General features: G+C 39.5%; 2 protein-coding genes across 7 annotated transcripts in view; one reads left to right on the forward strand and one right to left on the reverse strand.

Moving 5' to 3' along the window:
- Nucleotides 1–1,118: 1,118 nt before the first annotated feature.
- On the forward strand, nt 1,119–10,188 carry adgrg7.1 (adhesion G protein-coupled receptor G7, tandem duplicate 1). Of its 2 annotated transcripts, none has more exons than XM_083549729.1 (16): nt 1,119–1,418; nt 3,095–3,244; nt 4,608–4,712; nt 5,046–5,143; nt 5,233–5,379; nt 5,467–5,558; nt 5,986–6,119; nt 6,476–6,628; nt 7,414–7,574; nt 7,667–7,828; nt 8,299–8,408; nt 8,499–8,824; nt 8,926–9,007; nt 9,147–9,305; nt 9,382–9,541; nt 9,917–10,188. In XM_083549729.1, exons 1-16 carry the CDS (start codon nt 1,343–1,345, stop codon nt 10,097–10,099), a joined length of 2,298 nt encoding a protein of 765 aa, XP_083405855.1. In that variant the 5' UTR covers nt 1,119–1,342; the 3' UTR covers nt 10,100–10,188. The 2 variants fall into 2 exon arrangements, with proteins under 2 accessions (XP_083405855.1, XP_083405856.1); XM_083549730.1 differs by having other exon boundaries at nt 3,101–3,244.
- A 4-nt stretch (nt 10,189–10,192) lies between these two features.
- LOC310730672 (SUN domain-containing protein 2-like) overlaps nt 10,193–13,164 on the reverse strand; it is a 49,451-nt gene continuing 46,479 nt past the window's right edge. For 4 of the 5 annotated variants that reach the window (XM_083549734.1, XM_083549733.1, XM_083549732.1 and 1 more), the window contains one exon: nt 10,193–12,576. In XM_083549734.1, the coding sequence (XP_083405860.1) occupies nt 12,460–12,576 (117 nt within the window). In that variant the 3' untranslated portion in view covers nt 10,193–12,459. The remainder of the gene's footprint in view (nt 12,577–13,164) is intronic. The other variant, XR_014534896.1, reaches the window with a different exon arrangement.

Consider the following 13,164-nt stretch of genomic DNA (forward strand, 5'->3'; position numbering starts at 1 on the left):
CCTCACACTACAGTCTTCCTCCTTCAGTTTCCACCATCTTATTCTTCTTTCAAACCTTACTTTCCTCCTCTTCTTCTTCGCCTCCAAAACCATCCTACAGACCACCATCCGATGCTGTCTAGCTACACTGTCCCCCGCCAACACCTTACAGTCTCCAATCTCCTTCAGGTTGCATCTCCTACACAGAAGATAATCCACCTGTGTGCACCTTCCTCCACTCTTATACGTCACCCTATGATCCTCCTTCTTCTTAAAATACGTGTTCACCACTGCCATTTCCATCCTTTTAGCAAAATCTACCACCATCTGCCCTTCCACATTCCTCTCCTTAAAACCATACCTACCCATCACCTCCTCATCACCTCTGTTCCCTTCACCTACATGCCCATTAAAGTCTGCCCCAATCACCAATCGTTCTTTCCTAGGTACACCATCTACCACTTCATCTAATTCACTCCAGAATCTTTCTTTCTCCTCCATCTCACAGCCAACTTGTGGAGCATAGGCACTGATGACATTTATCATCATCCCTTCAACTTCCACCTTCACGATCATCACCCTATCAGAAACTCTCTTCACCTCCACTACACTCTTACTGTACGCTTCCTTCAGAATCACCCCTACACCATTTCTCTTCCCATCCACACCATGATAAAACAGTTTAAACCCACCTCCAATGTTCCTGGCCTTACTCCCTTTCCACTTGGTCTCCTGAACACACAACACATCTACCTTTCTCCTCTCCATCATATCAGCTATCTCTCTCCCTTTACCCGTCATAGTACCAACATTTAAAGTACCAACCCGAACCTCTACTCTTCTACACTGCTCCTTTTCCTGCCGTCTCTGTAGACACCTTCCTCCTCTCCTTCTCCTCCTTCGGCCAACAGTAGCCCAATTTCCACCGGTACCCTGTCGGCTAACGATACCTGTGGCGGTCGTTGTTAACCCGGGCCTCGACCGATCCGGTATGAAATTCTCATTTGTGATCCGCATATTTGATTTGGCACATGTTTTACGCTGGATGCCCTTCCTAACGCAACCCTCCCCATTTACCCGGGCTTGGGACCGGCACTAAGAGTACACTGGCTTGTGCCCCCCTAATGGCTGGGTTAAATAAAAACATCAATCTATTCTTCATAAATAAACCAACTGCTCATTATAAAGCGTTGCCATTTCGAGTTTCGTTTTCGACAGAAATCTTGACATCTATTCAAATCCCAAACTGCGGCTTCCCGTACACAAACATAAAAAGCACAATCATCTCAGGCGTACACCTCTGCCACAAAAGAAAAATAAATGCAAATAGGATACAAGAGACGTCCTTACATTTGATGTCCCTATGAAACGGTGTTGGACGTCCAACCGTGGCTCAGTGTTGAGGATCATGGACCTCTGCTTGCTTGTTCTAGCTTTAGGTAAGTCATATTCCTTTATAGAATTACAACTAAAAAGTAGATGAGGTTTTGTTAAATGCAAAAAAAATACAAATCTAAACAAGCTGAAAACTTTTAAGCTAAAAAAAAAAAGCTTTTGGAGCATTTTCTGAATTGCACTAATAAATAGGCAGTTAGTGATGTAATATTTTGACTTTTTAAAACCCCAGCAAGTTATAAATCTGCAGATCCATATGATCTAAACTACACTATAACGGCACTATAGTTGCAAATGTTTTGTATACCTACGGCACCTTATATACAGAACACTCATCCCCACTTGAACTTTTCCAGATTGTTTAGTGTAAATAAAAGGAAATAATCGGGATTATTAAATGATACATCAAGAATGTCCAGGTTTTTCAAGAGATATTCAAACCCTGACTGTTTGAAATATTTGGCGAAACACAAGTCGTTTGCGGAAGCGCTGGACAGCGGTACAGTAACGAGTGTCTGCAGGCAACAGTGAAGCATGGTGGAGGTTTGATGTAAAGTTGGAGCTGTATTTCTGCAAATGGAGTGGCAGATTTGTTTAGGATGAAAGGTGTCCTCAATGCTGAGAAACACAGGCAGGTGCATATCCATTACGCAGTCCCATCAGGGAGGCGTTTTCTTCTAGAGAAGAATGAGGAGTCCTGGAAGTAATAGTTTTGGCCCTCAGAAAGACAGAAGGATTTAAGGGAGCCTACATCCATAGAAGATCTGTTGTTAGATGCCCAAGAACTACCTGGCAATTTCCTTTAAAAACTGTGCAAGTGAGGGGCAAAGGGTGGTCACACTAAAATATTGATTTGATTTGGATTTCTATTTTGGTAATTTACTTTCCATTTTGTTCATCGATAAAATAAAAAAGGAACTTCTACTTGTGATTCACGAGGGCCTAAAACATGTGCAAAGTACTGTATATAATGGTCAATAAGATTGTTTTAAATGTCCTCAGAAAAGAAACCCTAATCTGTTTAGATCAGTCTGCTTTGTTTAAAAACACTACAATGTAACTAACAATGTTGCTTTTTTTTAGACTTGGTAGCGTGCGCTTTGTACAGCACGTAAACAATTTCTCGAAAAATTTCCATATGCAAAGTTGGAACTCTAGCCTGGGTTACAGAGCGCATCTGTGTGAAAAGGCAGTCTTTATTTCAACTAAACTTACCAGAGCTTTCAGTAGAATTGAATTTAAGACTGCTAGCTCCGCCCCCTCACCTACACCTCGAGATGAACGAGATGAAAAGCAGACCCACAGCCACATCGACAACACCTACATATAAAATTCTGACGGCTAAGTCGACAAAAACAAATGAAACTGGGAAAATTTGTTGTTTGATTGACGTGCTACATGCTAAGCTTCGTAATCCACAATTGGCTATAATTACTGGGACACCTGACTTTCACCGTAATAAGTTCTTCGCCAAAATGCTAGCACAATCTCGAGGAAAATAAACGTGTACGTAATCGGTACGATACAGTAAACACGCAAAATCAGCATCAGTTAACGCAGGATTGTGATAAACGATCTGTAAGTAGACAAACCAATTTTCAAAACCTTTTTTTTTTCATTGTGATGATAAACGGAATGCGTTACTATAAGGAGATAATGTCACTGGGGCAGATCTACAGGTGTGAAAGGCCTGGACTGCTTACTGCATGTTCATTCTTAGTTTTAGGAAATGCAGTGATGGCAGTGGGAAACAGCACCACGGTGGCGACAAACTCGACGCTGACGCCCCTGCAGTGCCAAAACGGTGGTCGTGAAACGATTGAATTCTGCCTCTGCCCTGACGACTTCACCGGAGCTTTTTGCGAGTTATGTACGTCATTTTCCACACACAGTAGCTTTACCACACCAAAAGCCTCAGGCGCCAAAGGGTCTTCACAACAGGATGTATGTGATCGCAAAGATCTTTGGGAGGGTTTAGGAGCAACTCTGAGGATGGATTTGGATTGTAATTAATGTCAGTTAGAAATACAAGTGGCGTGAACAGTTACTTATAGGCACATCGAAATTGTACAACCTTTTTATTTCTGTTAGAACAATGTCCATTGTTGAAAATGCTATAAAAATCTTAACCTTAAAAACTGCCCTATTTAGACTAGTAAATATTAGGGATGTAACAGTGCATATATAACGGTGTTATAATTATTATTTATTATTATTATTATTATTATTATTATTATTATTATTAACATCAACGGTTTACATTTTAAATAAAATGCGTGGTTTAAATAAAAAATAAAATATAGAAAAATAATGTCGAATAAACCAAAATCTAAAAAATTATCGCCCCAAATTAAGTTGATTAAATAAGTGGGGATTTTTTTTTCATCATTTCATCATTTTTTTCATTTTCTCCCGCTTATCTGTAATTCGGGTCGCAGGGGGCAGCAGTCTAAGCAGGCCCCCGCCTTCGACTGCTGCCCAATCCTCACAGCACCGTCCCTTACGGTCCCTCCTGCAGGTGGTGAGCCCACGGGAAGGCGGCCCCACGTCACTCCGACGTCACGGACCTTGATATTTCCCTCGTAAGGGACCCCCGGAGCATAGAGGGTTAAGGGCCCAAGAGTGGCAGCCTGGCGATACCGGGGCTTGAACCCCAGACCTTCCGATCGGCAACCCAGCGCCTTAACCGCTGGAGCCACCACTCCCCCGATTTTTTTTTCATTTAATATTACATTTTCAGACAAGTTCTACTTAACTGCTCCACTTATTTCAGCATACTTGAACAAATGTCTGCATTTAAGGAACACAAAATTATTGACTATTCATTCAATTTATTTATTACTCAATAATGTGGGACTGTCAGGCTTTTTTCCTTGAAGCTGGACATAAAACGCAGAGTCCATATCGCTAGACTGTCGCAATGACAGGAAGCAGCATTGATTTGACTGTATTCGCGGGACAGATCGAGTCGTCGCAGGGACACTGCGCTCAAAGTGGGAGGCAGAGAACAAACAATCTTCCCGTCTGCCACTAAATATTTTCGTGAGGAAACTCAGATTGTAACTACGTTCCGAACGCAAAAAAAGGATTGCATTTGGTGCACCGTACTGAAAGTCCTGTACCGAAACGGTTCGCTACGAATACGTGTACACCCAATGTACATTTATTAGTTTTTAATGAATTTAAAAAAATCGTACCGTGCTGCATGTTTTACAGTTTGTCTTTATTCGCAGCAAACTTCTGTCCTGAACAAATCGTTCAGAGCTTCACGTTTCCAAAGACGATTATTGGGAATGCAGGATATTCCAAAGAAAAGTGCACTCCAGGAAACACTAATGGTAAAGAACCTCAGTGGAAAAAAGTCTTTACTGCAACGGTTCTAACTGATTTCATTATGTTTTGAAATGTCTGAATCATCTAGAGAAGTTAGAGTTTGGATTATATTTGGTTCCTCACCATTTAAACAAGCACTGATGCTACCAATGGCTTCGGGTCTTCCTCTGTTGAATGAGGACTAGAATGTCTTTGGCCCTTAATTGCTGCCTACAGTTATTATTATTATTATTATTATTATTATTATTATTATTATTATTATTATTATTAATATTATTATCAGCACTTTATTTCAGCTTAATTTATGTTCCTCTCTGTGTTTGGTTTGGAACACGTAGCCGGATTTCCAAGGGCAACCGCTTGGTGCCGGAACGGAACTTTCATGGTACTTCAAGAGCTCGACTGTAGCCTGAACCTTAACACCATCAATACCGACGTCAGTCAATTACCAACTGAACACAGATATATACAGGTTTTCTTTTTTTTATGTTTTTAACTTTTGTTTGTTGATTGATTTGTCTGTAGCTTTCAAATGCCACACCTGCGGCCAAGCAACGATTAGCCTCCAACGCCCAAATCCTTACATCTATACCAGACAAGCTGACCACGGACAACATCAGCACCGCAGCAAAAATAGTCACCGAACTGCTCAAGACCAACGACTACAAACAGGTAAATTTTATTAGATTTTTACCTCAGATTTTACATCGAATTTACCTCAGGTTTTACTTCAGTATAAATTTTTTCATCCGCTGTCAGGATATTCACCTCCCAGCCATCATTACAGTCAGCCAGCTTCTTAACACTCGTGTGGAGCAGTTTGATGACATCACTACTGATCCCATCAACAAGTATTGATTTCATTCATTATATAACGAACTGAGGGTTACTGAGGTGAAACGTAATCTACCCGAATTTGCTGTTAGCACTAAATTATTACAAATGTTCACTGGGCATCTTGTGGAACGAGATAAATGTTAAATGTTTTTTGCGAGCGTCGTTTCTCGCCCTAAATTTAGAAGGTGGAATAAACAAGAGACTATTAAGGGAGTGATTGTGGTGTAAATGTGTAAACAAACTAGTTTTCCTGTGGACTTTACATAACTTTAATTGTGGAAAATATAACTTTTTTTTAAACATGTTGTAAGTATACATGCTCAGAATGTGTAACTCTGGTCAATGTACTGCTAAACCCTCCATCCGTTTCCTTGTGTGTGTGTGTGTGTGTGTGTGTGTGTGTGTGTGTGTGTGTGTGTGTGTTTATTCATGTCTCCACAGTCTCACCCATTTGTTGCCGTTGTTTTCCGTAATGCAGAACAATAAAGAATTGGTCAACATTGTACAGCCCAACATCGCCATCCAATCGCTCCGCCTGTCCCAAAGTTCCGAAATCCAAATGACCCTGTATTCAGGTTTTTGTGGTTGGAGAACATCTCACACTCTCTTTGCCCTCTGCTCAACTCTGTATCCGTTTACACAACATCAAGCACAAATTACAGCACTTAAACATCCCTTATTGATCCATTTTCCTTTTCCATTTGGTGTGGTTTTTTTTTTTTTTTTAAATATAAAATTCTCTCTCTCAAAAAAAAAAAAAAAGCAGCTGTGGCAGGTTTATATTAAACAGTCATCGTTACTATAGTAACAACTACGTCAATACAACTACAAACCAGGCTTATATGCTGTTTTTTTTATTCTCTCCGATATGAAATTGTTTTCTGCAATTTTCTCATGTCATTGTTGTACTCTTTTGAAATCCTTTCTGCAGCTTTAAATAATACCGACCAACAAAGTGTACCTTCAGAGAAAACAACGTCCTCAGGCATCCTGTCAGCCAACAACATAAAGCTGAACACCAGCTTCGATGCTCTTGATGAGCAGTTTCCCATCGATTTCCAGGTCAACGTCAAGCTTACAACAGGTAGCAAGTTTCACAGCAGTGGTTCCTGAATCGATTGCGATGAATCCATGAGGTTCACTGTGCACGAGACAATGCTGGGGAAATGTGATTTATTTGGTTTGTGTGCCTTGTATGTAATTCAGTTCAACTACATAACAATGAATATTGAATCAAATCAAATTGAATATAAATTGTAGGGTCATAAATTATTTAGCCAGTGGCAACAGGGGGCAAGGAATAACTTCTCGCTTAATATATTTCCATTTGATAAGACTGTAACTTCACTACATTTCAAAGTCAAATATTGCACTTATTTGTACTTACTCGACTACATTTAGCAAAATCGGTCATCCTTTTAATTTATGAGCGGATAAAAAGGTAACTGGTCAAACACTCAGCAATCAGTGTCTTTCAAACAAGCTCTGTTTTGAACTCGTCTTAATTGGAATCTACTGATCACAGACATACAGTTCAGCGTCGGTTTTAGAGAGGAATAAACAATGAAGAAACTCCAGACTGGAACTCGCCACCACACACGTGACCTCATTTACGCGATTTATTTCAAAGTAGTTGAAAAGAAGTTTTTGGGTTCACGATAATTGTAATCGAAATCAGTGTTTGACTCATTAATATCGTTCTATTAATAAATCAGAACATTAATAATTATTTATAGAACATTAGAGTTTCTCACAGATTGAGTGCTAAACGCTTGGTGCTAATTGTAAGCCAACACTCCAGTGTACTCATGCATCCACAGCATGCTTCAATTTTCCATGATTGTTCTCTCTGCTTTTCCTTACACACAGAGAGCGAAGGCACCGGCGTCGGCTTGGTGCTGTACAATAACGATCTGTTCTTCAGATCCCAGGTCTTCCACCCTTCTTCGGTCTTCAGAAGAAGAGTCTTCATGGGACACATTGATAAAGAAAATGTCCTCGACTATGTTAATTTCACTGTGATGGACCAGGTACGAGACATCTACGACAATAAATCATTTAGAATCAGTTCAGAAACCTTTCAAACTTCCTTAACCTCGACGCGTGTGGTAAATCTTTGCAGAACAGGTCTGTTATAAGGGTCCGTGATTTCGCGTGCGTGTTTTGGGACTACAGGAAGAAAGACTGGAGTACAGAAGGATGCGAAAAAAAGGTCTCGGTTTACGGGAGACGGACCTGCAAATGTATCGGCAACAAAAACTTCGTAAATTTCGCCATGTTGATGGTAAGACGCGAGCATGTCTTTATATTAGCGCTCATGTAAATATGTTTTGTGAACACCTGAACATAAGATGTGAACATATTCACGGTTCTATTAAGCTCCACTCCTCTGGGTAGATGTTCCACTCGATTTTGTGGAGATTCAGGTACTGATGTAGATGAAGTGAGGAGGCCTGAGGTGCAGTCAGTGTTCAAATTCATTATAGGTTTGCTATAGAAGGAGATCTTCCACTCTACACCATGTTAAGTATATCTTTATGGTTCTCCTAGTTTAAGTGAAAGGAAAATATCATGCTAGAGCATCCAGAGACGTCCTATATAATTGTAGGCCTCCAAATGTGTCAGTTTGGCAAAGAAACGACGTATGGTTGGAAACGTCAGGTGTCCCAGTAGTCTCGCTAAACTGTAAACTTCACAGTGTCGAATCTAAAGCTTGTGTTCCTCGTGGTCTATAAAGTGTGTGGTTCTTTGCAGAGTTTCCAATCAAACCCTGAAGTCATCGAGGCTTTAAGCATGATCAGTATAATCGGCTGCGCTCTGTCTGTCACGGGTTTGGTCATCACGGGGATATTCCAGATCCTGACCAGGAAAGTGGAATTAATGCATATATGAAAATATAAAAATAAAATCGAATGTCACAAGGTGCATAGTGCTAATTATTTATTCCCAACCCTCAGAAAATCAAGGAGATCCAGTCCTACCCTACTGATGGTCAGCATCTGCGTCTCCATGGTCATTGTCTACCTTCTCTTCATCTTCGGCATTCAAAACTCGCCTCCCATTGAGTATACTGTAGAGGAGAACGTCATTCCTGAGTCCGATTTTCCCCTGGATCCGGACGACGGGCCGTGCACGATGTTTACCGCTCTTCTCCACTACTTCCTGTTGGCGACGTTCACCTGGAACATGCTGTACGCCGCGCACATCTTCCTCCTGATCAAAAACACCATCGCGAGGCCGCCACGATACTTCGGCATCTTGTCAAGCGTAGTGGGCTGGGGTGAGAGAACAGAACCTGTTCATGCGTACTAAATCATGCTGAGGACTTTCAGACAGAGCTGAAGGACTTGGGAGGTTTGAATTCCTTATCTCTTTCTCCAGGTCTTCCTGCATTGGTCGTTGGAATCACGTTGGGAATCACGTACCGGGCCAAAAATCCTTTAAACTACAGACAGAAGGCGATGTGAGTGAGCACGTCACACTAGTACATTACAGATGCCTTACCTCACCATATCCATAAACCTCCTCCTTGGTTTTCCTGTTTTCTTCCTTCTTGGCGGCTCAATCCTCAGCATTGTGTGTGTGTGTGTGTGTGTGTGTAGGTGTTGGCTAGCTGCATTGGATCAGAATGACAGGTTTGACATGTTGAAGCCCATGCTGTGGGGTTTCCTGCTCCCCGCTGCTGTCATGCTCTTCTTTAACATTGCAATAGTCTGTTACTTCTCATACGTCACCTGCAGGACCAACCCAAACCTCAACAGGTGTGTGTGTGTGTGTGTAACTAAATATAACATTATGCGGCTATCAAGGTAGTTATAACATGACGGTTGTTCATAGTTCACAGGTCACACCTTTACGCAACAAAATGCTTAGCTGCGTGTCCATAGCCGTGGTGCTTGGACTGTCCTGGGTCATTGGCTACTTGATGCTCCTGGAAACAAAACCCATCATGCACACCATCCTCAGCTTCGCCTTCTGCCTCTGTAACACCACGCAGGTGGGTGCATTTATTTCATCTTACTGTGCAAAAAAAACACCTGGGTTTTACCCCAGCGTTGAATTGTCGTGATTTTTATAAGGCTGGGATGAACGTAAAATGTATGTACAAAAGTTGAAAAAGCTAGCCCTGCCCTTACATTTTCATAAAAGGCAAAGAAATGCCTTAATGGTCAAAGACGCTCCCAATAATGCAGCTCAGCCATCGCAGAGCATCAGCTACTGCAGCGACACGTTAATTCTAACTCCATCCTCCTTTTATAGCATGCCATCACTTTGCTTCTTTTATTTTATTTTTTTTCAGATTGAGTTTACAAAAGTTCTTTACAAATGTACTAAAATAAACCTGTCGTGTGCCTTCTTCTCTGTCCTAAAGGGCGTCCAGATCTTTGTGTTGTTCACCTTAAGGACGCCGATTTTTAAGGAGAAAGCCCTAGCTTACCTCAAGCTCATCAGAACTCCTGTTCTGGCCAGACACCGGCAGACATTTGAGCTGTGGGGCACAGAAAATACTCTTCAGGAGGAGAGCTACAGAGCCATTGACGAAAAAAAAGTTTAGCATCGTAGAAACCTAATTCTGATATATATAGGATTTATAGAATAAATGAATATTCCTCAGAATAAAGAAAAATAAATTCATTGACTGGACAGATGCAGTGACTGAAATTTATTATATATTATATAATATTTATCCAATATTAATCTAATGTTGGATTTTTCTTTTAAATATTAGAGACATTTTTAAGATGACAATAAAAACCTTAAATAAAAATGTTGATATTACCTTTAACTACACAATCATTTGCTAATCCTTCACTTAGTCTAATGAAATGAATTTGTCATTGTGAAAGGAAAAAATAAAAAAGCTAGAAGCCGAAATGTATAGAAATCTATTTCCACACAGCATCTTTCGTTTTCGTAAGTTAAAGGGAACTTTGGATATAAATGCTTATAATAAGCATTTAAATGTTTCCCCAACCCAGCAGGAGAGTCCAGATGAACGAATGAATAAAACCGCATCATTACAATACAATTACAATTACAGTGCACTTCTCCTAGCCATGCCCACTTACAATACAGCGTGAGTCAAATCTCAAGTCAGCTGATTCAGCAGAAATTCATTCGATCAAGAACAACAGTAATGAGGTCAAATCCACGTGCTTCAAAACTAGCTTTGAATAACTTTAAATTGCATACACACCCTGAATGCTGATTATAAATAAAGCAACTTTTGTTGTATTGTTTTCCTAATGATGGACCTATATGAAGTTATTAAAGCGAATACTGATTGGTAGTCCTAGGAATTATCAACTGTCTTCATGAGCTGTGAGGAATTTATGTTTTTAAATATTCAAGTTTCAGGGTTATTAGATGAGGAATCAGTATCTCTAAAGTTATTACATCATTATAGGGAAAGTCCTGCCTCTAAATAAAAATAAGTCGGAAACAACACTTTGCGTAAAAATGCAAAGATATGCTCGTATTCGACAATTAAATATTTTTAATTTTACCTCGTATATAAGCTATAATATGTTTTTGATCAAAGCATTGCTAATTATATATAATAATATTATGTATGAAATCAGACACACAACCTAGTTAAAGGAACTACTCAGTAAGCTTAGCATCTCTTCTGACTAGAAGAACGTTGAAATAAAATAAGTAGCTTGAGAAGCAAACTAAAAACATTCAAACGTACCAGCAAATCAAAACTTGTATAACAATATACAACATGAAATCTACCCTGTAAACTGTATGTGCATGAATTCTACACACTATTATAACTTATCGCTTAAATGCTGAAATTATTTGAACTTATTACTGACTAAATTCTAGCTAGTGACCTTGTTTTTTCAATGTATTTTGTTAAGTTGAGCCTGAAGCTGTGCATCATTCGAAATTTGTAACATGAAATATCAACACAGCAAAAAAAAGAAGAAAAAAAAGTCTTAAAAAATATTTTAAGTTGAAGTAGTCACTATGTGTTGTGTATAAGCAATGTGTTACAAGAAATAATTATATTTAGCACAAAAGCTGGGATCATAATTCGTCCAATGAGAACTGAGACAATACAAAATGGCTATGCTGCACTATGGAGTGAACGGGGGAAGAAATTGTAGGTTCTCATTGGAAATGAAATGTAGGGACATTCAAATGGATGCCGATTTATGTGGGTTGAAACTCATGATAACTGAAATTAAATAATGTTCCATTATGTTGGATGTGAATATAAATGTAAAAAGAAAAAAGCAAGATATGTTTTTGTTAAATAAATTTACGTAACTCCACACAAGGTCGCTGATTATTTTCTGTGATTAATTCGTTTTTTCCTTACTGTACTTCTAAGAGAAAAATATATTCTCTCGCTAAAATGTTAATCACATTCAATTTGTACTTAAACGTGCTGTAAATTTTCTCTCTAGAAATTGTTTAAACAGGCAGCTCATTTATTACACAAATATATACAAACTTGAACTATAAAACTTTTTTTAAGAGCTAGCCGTATTTCTAGCAAGAGAATTCGAAAATGCTAATACTGTTGATAACGAATCCTCTGATTAGCTTTGTGCTAGTGACTTAGTGCTAATCAGTAGGTGTTCGAATTTAAATAAACAAAACAGTACATTCCTTCGGAGTTAGCTAGCAAATAGTGCAAAAGGTCTGATAAATTATTTTTATTTTTGTATATCTTTTTTTACGAGTTTTTCCAAACCTATTTATATGATTGTTAACACCTACAGAACTGAAACCCTGTATTTATACTTGGCAGGTGTGTGTTTGTGTGTTGTGTTATGGAAGAATATCTTGGAAAGTCTTGATATCTCTCCATCACACTCCACCCCTTTTTTTTTTTTTTTTGCATAGATAGGTCAAGCTCTATCCTTCCTTCCTTCCTTCCTTCCATGTCCATTCCTGTCTTTAGAGGGATGCAGGTTGGCCGTGGACCCGAAAGCGATACACACAGGTGTACTCAGGGTGACCCCAGTTACTGAGAATCCTCAGCTCCACCAGCTCAAACGCCTCACTCTGAAAGTTCTGAAAAAACACAACCCAAGTCTAAATATTCAGCACAATGAATATCGTTCAATATTTCACTCGTTAGACTGTAACACTGTTTTAATCGACAAAATGTTTGGACAATATGGGTGCAGTTTCTCCTGAAAATTTGTTGTTGTGGATTAATATAGTTGGAGAACCTGTTCCTGCATGATAATGCCTCTGTACACAAAGCTAGCTAGATGAACATCTGCTTGATAAGGGTTGGAGTGGAAGATCTTCTGCTATAGGAGTGAATTTTTTTTTATTCTGACTGCACCCCAGGCCTCCTCACCTCACTTACATCCACATCTGTATTACTGACCTGCTTGTTATTCAGCTAATGAACAAAAGTCTTCACAAGAATGCTCCAAAATCTAGTGAAACATCTTCCCAGAAGAGTGGAGGAAATAATAACAGCAAATGTGGAACAGGATGTTAAAAATTTTGGTAGTGGGAAGTGTTCGATTAATGGTTTGGATCTAAAGGTTGTGAGTTCAAATCCCAGCGATACCAAGCTGCTGCTCCTGGACCCCTCAGCAAGGAGCCTAACCTCATAGCTGCTCAGTTTTATAAATGAGATCAAAT

This window comes from Silurus aristotelis (assembly GCF_946808225.1).
Source record: "Silurus aristotelis genome assembly, chromosome: 9".
In the NCBI taxonomy this organism is placed as follows: Eukaryota; Metazoa; Chordata; class Actinopteri; order Siluriformes; family Siluridae; genus Silurus; species Silurus aristotelis.

What these genes read in the sequence shown, in the direction of transcription:
- adgrg7.1 (XM_083549729.1), top strand. Translation starts at nt 1,343, where the DNA reads ATGAAACGGTGTTGGACGTCCAACCGTGGCTCAGTGTTGAGGATCATG. An exon ending in GGGATATTCCAGATCCTGAC is followed by an intron (nt 8,409 to 8,498) that starts CAGGAAAGTGGA and finishes ATTCCCAACCCT; the next exon opens with CAGAAAATCAAGGAGATCCA. An exon ending in GCCTCTGTAACACCACGCAG is followed by an intron (nt 9,542 to 9,916) that starts GTGGGTGCATTT and finishes TCTGTCCTAAAG; the next exon opens with GGCGTCCAGATCTTTGTGTT.